Here is a 13,009-nt window from a genome sequence, read left to right on the forward strand (position 1 = left end):
TCATTACATACCTTTACGTTGTAGGGTATAAAATGTTTTGTTAGAGCTTCAGGTGAATGCATCCAAGTCTTATCTGAAACAAAAATAAACGATACAGCAATGTAGGCAAAAAGGCACTAACAAGTAATAAAGCTGTTCAATTAAAGTATAAGATTTTAGCATGTTTTGAAAATTATAAATTGAGCATCAAGTGAGAGTAAGGAATATTTAGGCACGATTACAAGTGTTTATCTAATTCAGGGTTATAAATTACCTCATAAAAACCATGAGAGAAGCTCTAGTGTAGACTGATTTACTAGCTCAAAAGTAGATCAAGTTTAGATCACTGTTTAAACCACAGTCTTGTCACTAAGGCTCGGATTTTCCGATCGGAGGCTTCCTGCGTGCGGATGCCTCCAATCTCGAAAAAATCTACGAACTTACCTTCTGGCTCGGTAGGTCCCACGTGGGCCATGGGGAACCAATGGAAGAATGGAACCCCCCTTCACACTTTTGACAGGTTTCTCCGGATATATCTGTCAGAAGTATGAATGGGGATCACTCAAAAAAACCACTAAAACATAAAATAAATATTTTTTAAAATCACTTATCTAAAATTAGTTAAAATCACGTTAAATTAAATACTTTAAACAAAAGTTTTTTACTGGGCTAAAAATAAACTTACCATTTTTAAAAGTATTTTTAAATTATAAATGAGTGAATTAAAAAAAATTTTTAATTTTTAAAAAAAAAATTCTTATGCTGGTAAAAGCAGGCCTTTGCAGAGATGCAGAGGGGTCGGGCGTCCCGGAGGCTGGCACCAAGAGAATGCTGCTGGGAAGTGGGGGGAGTCTTAAGGGTCTCATAGCTGGTGGGGAGGCTGCCTGGGGTAACAGCAGCCTGGACGTTCCTTGTGGGGCTTGTGTTGATTTCTTTATGGGTTCAATAAAGACTCATTTCTTGAAAGAGAAAGTTGTTTTAATCTAAAGTCTATTCAACTCTTTTTAACAGCCTTTTTACAGAACACTCTATACTGTGATGCAGCTAGAATCAAAGTGAAAGTAAAACTCTCTGCCTTGCTTCTCTCGGTCACATGACCTCTGCTGGTCAGGCATAAGTAATCAATACCTGCAATCATGCTATTAAGACATCATAATCGAACAGGCAAATAACATCACTATTTGCTGATATCATTACATCTCCCTTTCTTAAAACAAAAGTATTTTACTTTTAACTAACAACATGTTTTCTTTGTATTAATCTGCATTTTAACTGTAACACTTAATGAACTTACATTATCATTATCATGATCAAGGTTTTTTACCCTTGCTTTGTGTGTTCACATGAAATATGTCAATACACTAGAACTAGAAGAAAGAATAAGATAACATTACTTCCTTCTTTAACAATAGTCCTTAAATTTGCTCAATGAGTCTCTCAGGAGGCTTCACGTGTCTTGAGGATTTTCTGATTGATTGTCCTTGAATCTGAGTTGTTGCCTCAGATGATTGGTTCTCAGCTGTGTGAGCAGGTTGTTCACCAGTATCAGTCTCTTGACCTGCTGTGGCTGGTCCCATGAGAAGATCTCGACGATTTCTTCTCAGAACAGCACCCTCATCTGTCTGAATGGTGTATGATCTTGGTTGAACTTCACTCAGGACAGTTCCCTTCTGAGTCCATGTGTTTGTTTTGTCTTTCAACCTTACTTGGTCACCAGTGTGGAGTTCAGGTAGGTTTTGTGTTCCTCTGTCATAGTGGTACTTTTGCTTTTCTTTCTGTTGCTCTTTGAACTTCCTCACTTTCTCCCCCTCTTTTGTTTTCAGGAGGTTCTCCGGGATGGGTAGGTTTGACCTTAGCCGACGTCCCATCAGGAGTTGGGCTGGTGACATACCACACTCGAGCGGCGTTGTGCGGTATACAAGCATGCTTTGGTAGAAGTCAGTTCCACTGTCTTTTGCCTTGTACATCAGTCTTTTCACTGTCTGGACTGATTTTTCCACTAGTCCATTGGACTGTGGATAGTGAGGACTTGACGTTGTGTGGACAAAGTCCCACTCTTTGGCAAAGTGTCGGAAATTTGCATTGTTAAACTGGGGTCCATTGTCTGTGAAGACCTCGCTTGCCACGCCATGTCTGGAGAATATGGCTTTCATACTTCTTATCACAGCTTCTGCAGTGGTGGTGTACAGTCTACAAACCTCTGGATACAGGGAGTAATAGTCTGTGACGACAAGATAGTCCTTCCCTTGACATACGAATAGGTCAGCGCCTACCTTCTGGTAAGGTCTGTCTGGTGCTGGGTGTGGCTTTAGTGGTTCTACTGGATTGCTTGCTCGATATTTCAGGCATATTGTGCAGTTTGACACCTCATTTGTCACATCTTGGTTCATTCGTGGCCAGTGCATCACCTCTCGTGCTCTTGTCTTACACTTTTCGATTCCCAGATGTCCTCCATGGATCTTTTTTAGCATCTCTTTTCTCAGACTCTTTGGGATAACTATTTTACTTCCTTTGTAGATGATGTCTTCGACCACTGATAGTTCCGCCCTGCAGTTCCAGTACTCTGCCATGTCAGGTGAGCAGTCTTGCTTCATGTTGGGCCATCCATCCAAGATGCTTTTTCTCAGTCGTCTCATTGTTTCATCTTTGTCTGTTTCAGTCTTTATGAGCTCCATTTTTGCATCTGCTATGGGCAGTGCACTTGTGATCATGTCCACGTAGGCGTTCACTTTTTCATCCATTGTGGTGTTTGCGGGCTCACTTGGATCAACAGCTCTGGACAACGTGTCTGCTGTATACATCAGCTTACCCGGTGTGTACGCAACATTCAGTGTATAGCGTTGCAGCCTGATCATCATTCTTTGTATTCTAAGCGGACAGCTATACAGTGGCTTTTGGAACAATGCAATCAAGGGCTTATGGTCAGTCTCTACACTGATTGCTTGTCCTGCCACAAACTGGTGAAATCTTTCACAAGCGTATGTGATGCTGAGCAGCTCCTTTTCTATTTGAGCATATCGCGTCTCTGCATCTGTCATTGAGCGCGATGCATATGCAATAGGTTGCCAGTAGTCATATTGTTGCAGAAGAACGGCACCGAGCCCACTCTGTGATGCATCTGATGATATCTTGATGGGTCTCGCTGGGTCATAAAACCTCAGAACAGGTTCCTCTGTGAGCAGTTTCTTTAGATCGCTCCATGACTTCTCATGCTCATGATTCCATTCCCATTCTATGTTCTTCTCAGTGGCGCTATTTTTTCCTGAGAGGTTGGATATGAATTTACCCATGTAGTTGATCATTCCATTAAACCTCTGCACGTCCTTTTTGCATTGTGGCCTTGGCATATTCTCAATGGCGGACACCTTTCTGGGATCTGGTCTGATGCCCTCACTGCTAAGGATATCTCCCACGAATGTCAGTTCTGTCACCCCGAGCTGGCATTTCTCTCTATTCAGCTTCAGGTTTGTTTTCCTTGTTGCTTCCAGCACTTTTTTCAGTCTCTCGTCATGCTCAGTTCTCGTGGTTCCCCATACTATGATGTCATCCATTGATGTATCAACTCCCTCCAGGTGCTCATAGATCATATGGATAGTCTTGTGATACACTTCAGAAGCTGAGGCAATGCCAAATGGTAACCTTAGGAATCTGTATCTGCCAAATGGAGTGTTGAACGTGTACAGTCTTGAACTTGCTTCGTCCAGCTTCATCTGCCAAAATCCGGAGGATGCATCTAACTTGCTGAAATATTTTGCATTTGCAAACTGTGCCATGATTTCCTCACGTGTAGGAAGCTTGAAGTGCTCTCTCTTTATTGCTCTGTTTAGATCTCTTGGATCCAGGCAAATTCTGAGCTTTCCATTCTTTTTGTCCACTACGACGAGGGAACTCACCCACTCAGTTGGCTCATCTATCTTCTGAATCACGTTCACGCTTTCCATCCTGTCCAACTCTGCCTTCAGTTGCTTTTGAAGAGCAAACGGAACTTTTCTACATGGATGTATGACCGGTGTCATACTTTTATCTACTCTGATCGTGTGTTCTCCTGGAATGCAGCCTAGACCCTTAAATAGGTCTTTGTACTCTTTCATGAGTTCATCATAGACTGTCTCTCCTTCGCTTTCCACAACGAGGACTCTCTTTACCAGGTTCAGTCTCTCACAGGCTTTTAAACCTAGTATGGCTTGCACATCCTTTGGCACCACGATTAATGCTAGCGTGTGCTCTCTGTCCTTGTGTGTTACTTTGACGATGCATTTTCCTTTCACTGGTATATCAGTACCTGAGTATCCGGTCACTTTCACTTGTATTCTATGTAACTTTGGTCTGGGTCTAATTCTCTTAAAATCGGTCTCTGATATCACATTAACTTGTGCTCCAGTATCCAATTTAAATGGAATGTGTATGTCGTTCACTTTTAGTGTCAACATCCAGTCTCTTTCTTCTTTTTTGTTTTCAGACACCACATCTACATAGAATTCCTCTATCTCGCTTTCATCTACTGTATGGACCTTGCTTTGTTGCGCTTCGTTCTTACAGCAACGGGCATAATGGTTGTTTTTGTTGCATTTATTGCATGTTTTACCATATGCTGGACACTTTCTTGGTGGATGCGGTGTACCGCATCGATTACATGACTTCCGATTGTCTCTTTCATTTTTGTTTGCTGGCCACGTCTCTTTTTTCACTTTGGCGCTCTCTTTGTTAAACGGTTTGTATCCGTTCTTTCTCACTGCATCCATGTTGCAGCTACTGTCACTGAACAGCTCCTTTGCCTGCAACTTCACAGTCTCTGTAACCCTACACAGTGCTATGGCTTTTCCCAGGTCTAGATCTTGCTCTTTTAGCAGCCTTTCCCTTAGATCATTAGCTGGAATACCACACACCAGTCTGTCTTTTATCAGCGAGTCTGTGAGTCCCCCAAATTCACACGATTTGCTCCGGTTTCTCAGTTCAGTCACATACTGATCAATAGTCTCGCCGATTTTCTGTACACATGTGAAAAATTTGTGCCTCTCAAACGTAACGTTGTGTTTAGGTATGCAGTAGGCCTCAAACTGTTCCATTATTTTATCTAGCTTCATTTTGTCTCCATCAACAGCAAATGTGAAGTTATTATATACCTCCAGCGCTTCATCACCCACGACATGCAAGAACAGTGACGCTTTTACATTATCACTTTTCTCTTCAGCTCCGATTGCTGATAAATACAACTCTAAAAGTTGTTTGAACCTTCTCCAATTTTCAGCCACATTACCTGACAATTGAAGCGTCGCCGGTGGGTGTAAACCTTCCATTTTTTCACTTCGTTAGCTATTCTCTAATGGTAAGCAACGATGTTCTCTTCTGGCTTGCTAATCTGTGGAGAGCTGATTTCGCTTACTTGCCACAACTGCTTGCACTGTCCCATCAAGTTGCTAACTTCAGATTTTTTTTTTTTTTTTTTTCTTTCAGCCACTTCTGACATCATGTGTTGATTTCTTTATGGGTTCAATAAAGACTCATTTCTTGAAAGAGAAAGTTGTTTTAATCTAAAGTCTATTCAACTCTTTTTAACAGCCTTTTTACAGAACACTCTATACTGTGATGCAGCTAGAATCAAAGTGAAAGTAAAACTCTCTGCCTTGCTTCTCTCGGTCACATGACCTCTGCTGGTCAGGCATAAGTAATCAATACCTGCAATCATGCTATTAAGACATCATAATCGAACAGGCAAATAACATCACTATTTGCTGATATCATTACAGCGCTCAAAGGAGCACTCCTGCTCCTCTCGGCCTCAGTAAGGAAAGATTTTCTTAAACTCAGCATATCGGGTCTTGTTAGCCTCCCAACAATTTTATTTGGCGGAGTGGGCACCCCACACAGGAATGAGTTAAAATGCCATCAGGGTCCCATATACATCCATAGAATCCCGATTTGCATTTATTAATGACATTCATGCCAGTGTCTGGCAGAAGCTTCATTTGCCAGTAAAACCAATGACATTAAAATGGAGAATAGGCAAAAACGGAGCAGAAAATGGAGTCACTCTAGTTTAACTGCTGCCCCATTCCTTTCTTGCCGATCAGTGAGAGTTAAAATTCCCCCTACTGTCATGAAAAGCAAGCACAAGGATGCAAATGTTTTTTCAAATTAATGAGAACCGATTTTCAAAAATTGCAACATATCAAAAGTATTTAACTTTGCAATGTAGTAGAATATCAATTTGTGCTACCTTCGTACTTCTGTGCTACATTATAATTACCATTTGTACCAGCACTAAACACTTAATGGTTCAAATCTAATGAATGCTTCAACGTATTGAGAACTCAACTGAACATTTATGGGCACACGGGGGTAGGAAGACATAGCTTCAAAGACACTTCATACCAAAACAAACCAAAAGTCAGACAAAATATAGTCTCTCACCAAATCTAACCCTAAATTATTCTAAAATTATTTAAGCAGTCACTTCTCAGAAACATTCAAGAACATAAATGATTTGGGGCATTCTCAGCTTAAATAAAATGTACAGCAGAATCAAATAAAAAAGTCTGAGGTGGTGCATTTTCACACTGAAACCGGCATTTCAGATGTCCCTACGGCCTCATTGCTGGTTTCATCCCGCCCTCTGAAATGACTTTCCGATGATTGGGTTGTTAAGCCCGCCCAGTGAGTTTGCCGGCCAATTGAAGGGAGTGGGTCTGATGACGTAATTTATGACATGTAATCAGCCGGTTTCCTTAAAGCAACTATGCCCAAATTAATTTTGACATTTGTGCTGTCAGTGTTCTACAGCATTGAGCTGCTGCAAACACTGACAAGCACTGCAGAGGTGCACGGCTGCACCCAGGTTCTCCCATGACTTCCTCCATATGCTTAGAGGGAGTCACAACACGCAGGGAGGTCCTCTTCCCTTCCCATGGGTGGAATAAATCTCCCCAGGAGATCTAAAGCAGCCTGGTTACACATTGCACAGGAAGGGACAAGCAGAGTTGTAGTCAGGAGGACCTGGCTGCATTCGCGCAAACCTTTCAATGATCTCAGTAGATCACGAAACGTTACTGCAAAGCTACACTCAATCCCATCCTGCTGTGCCACTCATCACACCCCCATCACTCTGCCTTCCCTACCCTACTCCTGCACATCTTTACTCACACCAACTGACCTTGCACCGCCACCCACCCCTCTCTCTATCTACATTATCATTTCCCCATCTCACTAGCCACCCTTCACACTCACACTAGTCCAAATATACCAACTAACAACAAACAAGGGTAGGCACCTTTGAGTTTGTTGTGGCAGCTGGAAGATTGCTGACGGAGAATGAAGGCATCATGGCTGCTGCCAGGATAGTGGGCATTGACCATCAGGAAGCGCTTGGTGTGGTGGCACACCAACTGCACAGTAAGTGAGTGGTATCCTTTGCGGTTATGGAAGATCGCAGGATTGGTATGCGGTGCCCACAAAGGCACGTGTTCAGTCGATGGCGTCCTGCACCACGGGGAAGTCCGCTATCCTGGCAAAGCCACATGTGCGCTCGTCCTGCCTCAGTGACCTCTCGGATGCAATGATGGATGGCGAACTGTGAGATGTTAGCTATGTCTCCTGCTGCAGACTGGAAGGATCCACTGGTGAAGAAATTGAGTGCCATGGTGACCTTGACTGCCACTGAGAGAGCCGTGTTCGCCCTGCTGTCAGGCTGCAGGCCTGGTTACAGGAGGTGGCAGAGTTCTGTGACCACCTCCTTGGTGAAGCATAGCCTCCTAATACACTGCTCCTCGCTTAAATGGATAAGAGAAGTGCTCTTGGAAGACCCCAGGTGGGTAAGTCCTCCTGTTGCGAGCCCTCCTGGCCCTCCTTCTCCTCCCTCTGTGCACATTTTCTCGTCTTCTTCGCTGCCTCTGCTCCCTCTCCCGAAGATACTTGAGCAAGAGAGGGACTGCCAGTAGAGTTCCCATGATTGAACAAGTGTTGTGAGCAGAAGCCTTTAAATAAGAATGAAGGCATTCTCCACTTGCAACAAAACTCCCGGTTACCTTAGAAGCTGGAAAGAGTTTTATAAAGCTGCTGGAGTTACAGAAAGTTGCACAGAACCAGTCAAATGAAACAAACATGTCAGGTGCATGTAATTGCTGATGATCCCTTTAAATACCACTGCTGGAGCCTCCTTCCTGCTTCTCAAAGCTTGCTCAGCCAATAAGTTGAACGGTGAACTCCAAACCCGCAGATCAGGTGTCAAGTGAGCGTTGCACACTCACTGACATCAGGATCTGCATCATCTCCATAATTTTAGCAATCGCTGATATCAATTGTGCTGCCGGCAATCCGAAAATGGCGGCTGCCGTGGGACCTGCCGGCAGAAGAGCAGTGGCTTCCATTTTTTCACCCAAAACTGGTGGTAACGGGTGGCAATAACCACTCCAACCCCCCCACCAACCAATTTCTAGGACTATAAGTCAAAGAGATAAGAAATATACTCAGAAGATGTTATAATATAAAAGAAAACTTCAGACATCGAACAAGATTAATCCTCAAGAATAAAATAATTGCAAATATACTGCAGAGGTAATTTTATAAATGTTGTATTCTCAGTGCAAAGTTTTGACCATCAGAAGCAGAAATTGGGAATTTAGGCACATGCGTCCAACATTTTCCATCAAGTTCGAGCCCAAATTCATAAATAAAGCACTGTGGGGGGACTACGGTCTCCCGCGTAAAGAAATAGGCAACACAGCGAGCTACAAGAAATAGGTCTTTACTCCAACTCTCACAATACAGTACTGAATTCGTGAAGCCCGCGAACCTGTGATGACTCACGGATTGGTCACCTGCTGGAACCTGATTGGTTTTCCTTCTATCAGCAGCAGGCAAGTCTGAATGTGCCTTATTCCTCTCAGCTTGCAACTGTCTTGCGGGGGGAGGGGAATACAGCAGTTAAAAGGGGATTATACAGGTTTATCTACATACACACAGTGTTTCCCCAATGTGGCAATGCCACATACGCCCCCCCAGAATCCTCGTTAACTGTAAAAGTCAGTCTCTGCGGAGGTTTGACCAAGCGGCCGTAGCGGCTGTAGTAGCCATCTGGCGTGTGAGGAGGACTGTCTGGGAGGTCGGCCGGTTGGTTCGTCGGCTGGTCTGGCGGCTGGTCTGCCGGTGGGCTGGCTGGACGGGCTGCCGGCGAAGGTGGGGCGGCGGCCGGGAAGTAAGGTTCTGGCGTGTCTTGGTCCTCTTGTGGGGCCGTCGCCAACGCGGGAGGTCTGCCCCGCCGTGGGGGAAGAGCCGGCCGAAACGGGAAGCTGAGGTCCAGGTGCGCCGGTTTGAGGCGGTCTACTGAAATAAGGTCCGGCTTCCCGCCGACATCGATAAGAAAAGCTTTGTCCCCCGTCTCCAATACTGGGAAGGGGCCGGTGTATGGTGCCTGCAGCGGGCCTCTGTGCGCCTCCTGGCGCACGAAGACGAACTCCGCATGTCGTAAGTCTCGAGGCACGTAGGACGGCTGTGGGCCGTGTTGCGAAGTGGGCACTGGACAGAATTGCTTGGCCGCGTCCTGGTGCAGGGAAAGCTGTCTGGCGGCCGACCACAGCTCCGTTGTCAGGGGGAGGAAGTCGCCTGGTACTCTGAGCGGTTGGCCGTAGACCATCTCGGCCGCAGAGGCGCGGAGGTCCTCTTTGGGCGCGGTACGCAATCCCAGGAGAACCCAGGGTAGTTTGTCGATCCAGCTGGTGTCGGCCAGGCTGGCGCGGAGGGAGGCTTTCAAAGAACGATGAAAGCGCTCGCCGAGCCCGTTGGCCTGCGGGTGGTAGGCTGTTGTCCTGTGCAACTTGGTGCCGAGGCCGGCGATGATGGCATTCCACAAGTGGGAGGTGAACTGGGGGCCGCTGTCCGAGGATATGTCGGTCGGCACGCCGAACCGGGCCACCCATGTCGAGACGAATGCTCGCGCGACATCGGTCGTGGTGGTGGAGGCGAGGGGAACCACCTCGGGCCATCTGGTGGTGCAGTCGATGATCGTGAGCAGGTGTGTAAAACCGTGCAACGGCGGCAAGGGGCCTACCAGATCGATGTGGACGTGGTCGAAACGCCTCTCGGGCACCGGGAAACACTCCAATGGCGCCTTGGTGTGCTGCTGGACCTTAGCGCGCTGACACGGCACGCATGTGTTGGTCCAGTCTCTCACATCCTTGTGGAGTCCAGGCCAGACGAACTTGGCGGACATAAGTTTCCGAGACGCACGCATCCCTGGATGTGAAAGGCCGTGGATGATGTCAAAAACTCGCTTGCGCCAGGCGGATGGAACGACCGGCCTAGGCGAGGGGACTGAGACGTCGCACAGGAGGGTTGTGCCGGCTGCGTGGAAGTGGATGTCGGCCAGGGTAAGGCTGGTAGTTGACGTCCTGAGGGCCTGGATCTCCGCGTCGGCAGCCTGGTCTCTCGCCATGCTGGCGTAGTCGACGCCCAGGTGCACTGCGTGGAGCGAGGGTCTTGAGAGGCAGTCGGCCACCAAATTATCCTTGCCGGCGTCGTGGCGGATGTCCGTGGTGAACTCCGAGATGAAGTTGAGTTGGCGCGCGGACCAGGGTTCGGTTACTTTGGCCATGGCGAAAGTGAGCGGCTTGTGGTCCACGAATGCGATGAACGGCCGGCCTTCCAGAAGGAAACGGAAGTGCCGGATTGCCAGGAACAGGGCCAGAAGCTCTCTGTCGAACGTGCTGTAGGCCTGCTCGTTCTTGCGCAGCTGTCGGCTGAAAAATGCCAGTGGCTGCCACGCGCCTTCGACCGACTGTTGCTGGACGGCGCCGACGGCGTAATCCGAGGCGTCCGTGGTGAGGGCAGTCGTGGCGCCCGGGATGGGGTGGGCCAGTAGTGTGGCGTTGGCCAAGGTGCTTTTGGTCTGGTGGAAGGCTGTCGCCATCTCGCTGGACCAGGTGAGTTGCTCTTTGCCCGTTTTGCCCCTGGTGGCTTCGTAGAGGGGGCGCATGAGTGCGGCGGCCTTGGGCACGAACCGGTGATAGAAATTGACCATCCCCAAAAATTCCTGCAGCGCCTTAACCGAGGTGGGCTGGGGAAAGTCCGCCACCGCCTGCACCTTGGAAGGTAGGGGAATGGCTCCCCTTGGCGAGATTCTGTGGCCGAGAAAGTCAATTTGGGCTGCTCCGAACTGGCATTTGGCCGGGTTGACGATTAGCCCGTGTTGGCTGAGGCGCTGGAAAAGGGAGTGCAAATGCGCGATGTGCTCGGCCTTGCTGGTACTGGCCACGAGGATATCGTCCAGATAGACGAACAGGAAGCTCAGGTCCCGTAGGACGGAGTCCATGAGCCGTTGGAAGGCCTGTGCGGCGTTCTTAAGCCCGAAGGGCATGCGCAGGAACTCGAACAGTCCGAAGGGGGTGATGACCGCCGTCTTCTGGACGTCTGCGTGGTGGACGGGGACCTGATGGTAGCCGCGAATCAGGTCGACCTTGGAAAAGATGGACTTTCCTGCTAGGTGTGCCAAGAAGTCTTGGATGTGCGGAATGGGGTATCTATCGGGCGTGGTGGCGTCGTTGAGCCGTCTGTAGTCACCGCAGGGGCGCCAGCCACCGCCCGGCTTGGGCACAATGTGGAGGGGGGACGACCAAGGGCTGTTCGAGCGGCGGATGATGCCCAGTTTTTCCATCGTGGCGAATTCTTCCTTGGCTACTGCCATCTTGGCTGGGTCCAGGCGTCTGGCTCGAGCGAACACTGGTGGTCCCGTAGTGGCGATGTGGTGCTCGACCCCATGCTTGGCTGCCACGGCTGAGAAGGTCGGTTGTGTGAGCCTCGGGAAATCTGCGAGTAGGCGGGCGTAGTCGTCATGCGCCGGGGCGGAGCAGGACCCGACGAGGGCCGGGCTGTTGCTCTGCTGGCAGGCCAGTGAAGCGAAAGTTGCTGCGTCGATCAGGCGCCTGTCGCGGACATCGACGAGGAGTCCGTGGGCGCAAAGAAAATCGGCGCCCAGCAAAGGATGTGCCACCGAGGCCATCACGAAATCCCACGTAAATCGCTGGCCGTTGAAACAAACCTCGGCCCGTCGCTTTCCGAAAGTAGCGATGGCTGCGCCATTTGCCGCCATGAGGGGTGGGCCGCTGCGGTCTGCCTGGATGTCGAGCTGGGAGGCAGGAATTATGCTGCATTAGGCTCCGGTGTCGCAAAGGAATCTGAGCCCTGTAAGAGAGTCGGTTATGTACAGCAGTTTACTTGCGGTGCCGATGGCCATCGTGGCGGTGGGGGTGCGGTCGAGCGGGCCTAGGCGGCGGCGCGGTGCTGGTGCGTTGGGCCGGGCGGCCATCTTGGTTTGATCGAAAGAGCAGGGTGCTCTGCAGCGTTGGGCCTTGTGGCCGAAACGCGCGTGGTAGTAGCATAGTTCTGCAGCCTGGCGTGGCGGCGTGCGCTCGGTGGTGTCGGGGAGCCTTGCGGCTGCGCAGCCAAGTTGGGCGACGGTGAAAACTTTGTCCGCGCCGTCTGCCAGTTGTATGCAGTCCGTGATCGGGGACCCCGTGAGGGCAGTCTGTACCTGCTGAGGAAGCAGGCTGAGGAAAAGGGCCCGAAACAAAAAGCACTGCGGTTCAGAGCCCAGGAGCGCAAGCATCCGGCTCCTCAACTGGGTCGGGGTAGAATCGCCGAGGCCTGGTAGTGAGAGAAGCCTGCGGGCCCTCTCCTCCTTGGACAGGCCGTAAGCCTGCAGCAAGCGGCCCTTAATGGTTGAGTACTTGCCGGTCTGTGGTGGGTTCCCCAGCAGGTCGAGAACTTCGGCGGCGGTAGAGCTTGCTAGTGCTGAGACTACGTGGAGGTACCTTTCTTCATCATCTTGAACCCTGCGAAGGGTGAATTGGGCCTCCGAGTGCGCGAACCAAGCTGGTGCTTGGTGTTCCCAGAAGGTGGGGAGCTTCAAGGATGCGGCGCCGGCCGACATCAGGCTGCTGCTGGTTGCCATCGGGTCGTTGCTGGCCTCTGTAGGGCTGCGTGAGTCAGGGGCTTCGGCCGCCGACATTCGGGGTCACCAATGTGGGGGACTACGGTCTCC

General features: G+C 49.1%; 1 protein-coding gene across 9 annotated transcripts in view; it reads right to left on the reverse strand.

Annotated features, from left to right (window-relative positions):
* The window catches only part of gulp1b (GULP PTB domain containing engulfment adaptor 1b), a 607,790-nt gene that overhangs the window by 165,111 nt on the left and 429,670 nt on the right, over positions 1 to 13,009 (reverse strand). For 7 of the 9 annotated variants that reach the window (XM_085985908.1, XM_085985904.1, XM_085985903.1 and 4 more), the window contains one exon: positions 12 to 73. In XM_085985908.1, coding sequence (XP_085842034.1) covers positions 12 to 73 — 62 coding nt within the window. Of the gene's footprint in view, positions 1 to 11; positions 74 to 5,236; positions 5,599 to 13,009 lie in introns of those variants that run through there. The other 2 variants (XM_085985901.1, XM_085985910.1) reach the window with 2 other exon arrangements.

This window comes from Somniosus microcephalus, chromosome 4 (genome assembly GCF_052327205.1).
Source record: "Somniosus microcephalus isolate GS21.2 chromosome 4, FLI_Smic_1.0, whole genome shotgun sequence".
Taxonomy (NCBI): Eukaryota; Metazoa; Chordata; class Chondrichthyes; order Squaliformes; family Somniosidae; genus Somniosus; species Somniosus microcephalus.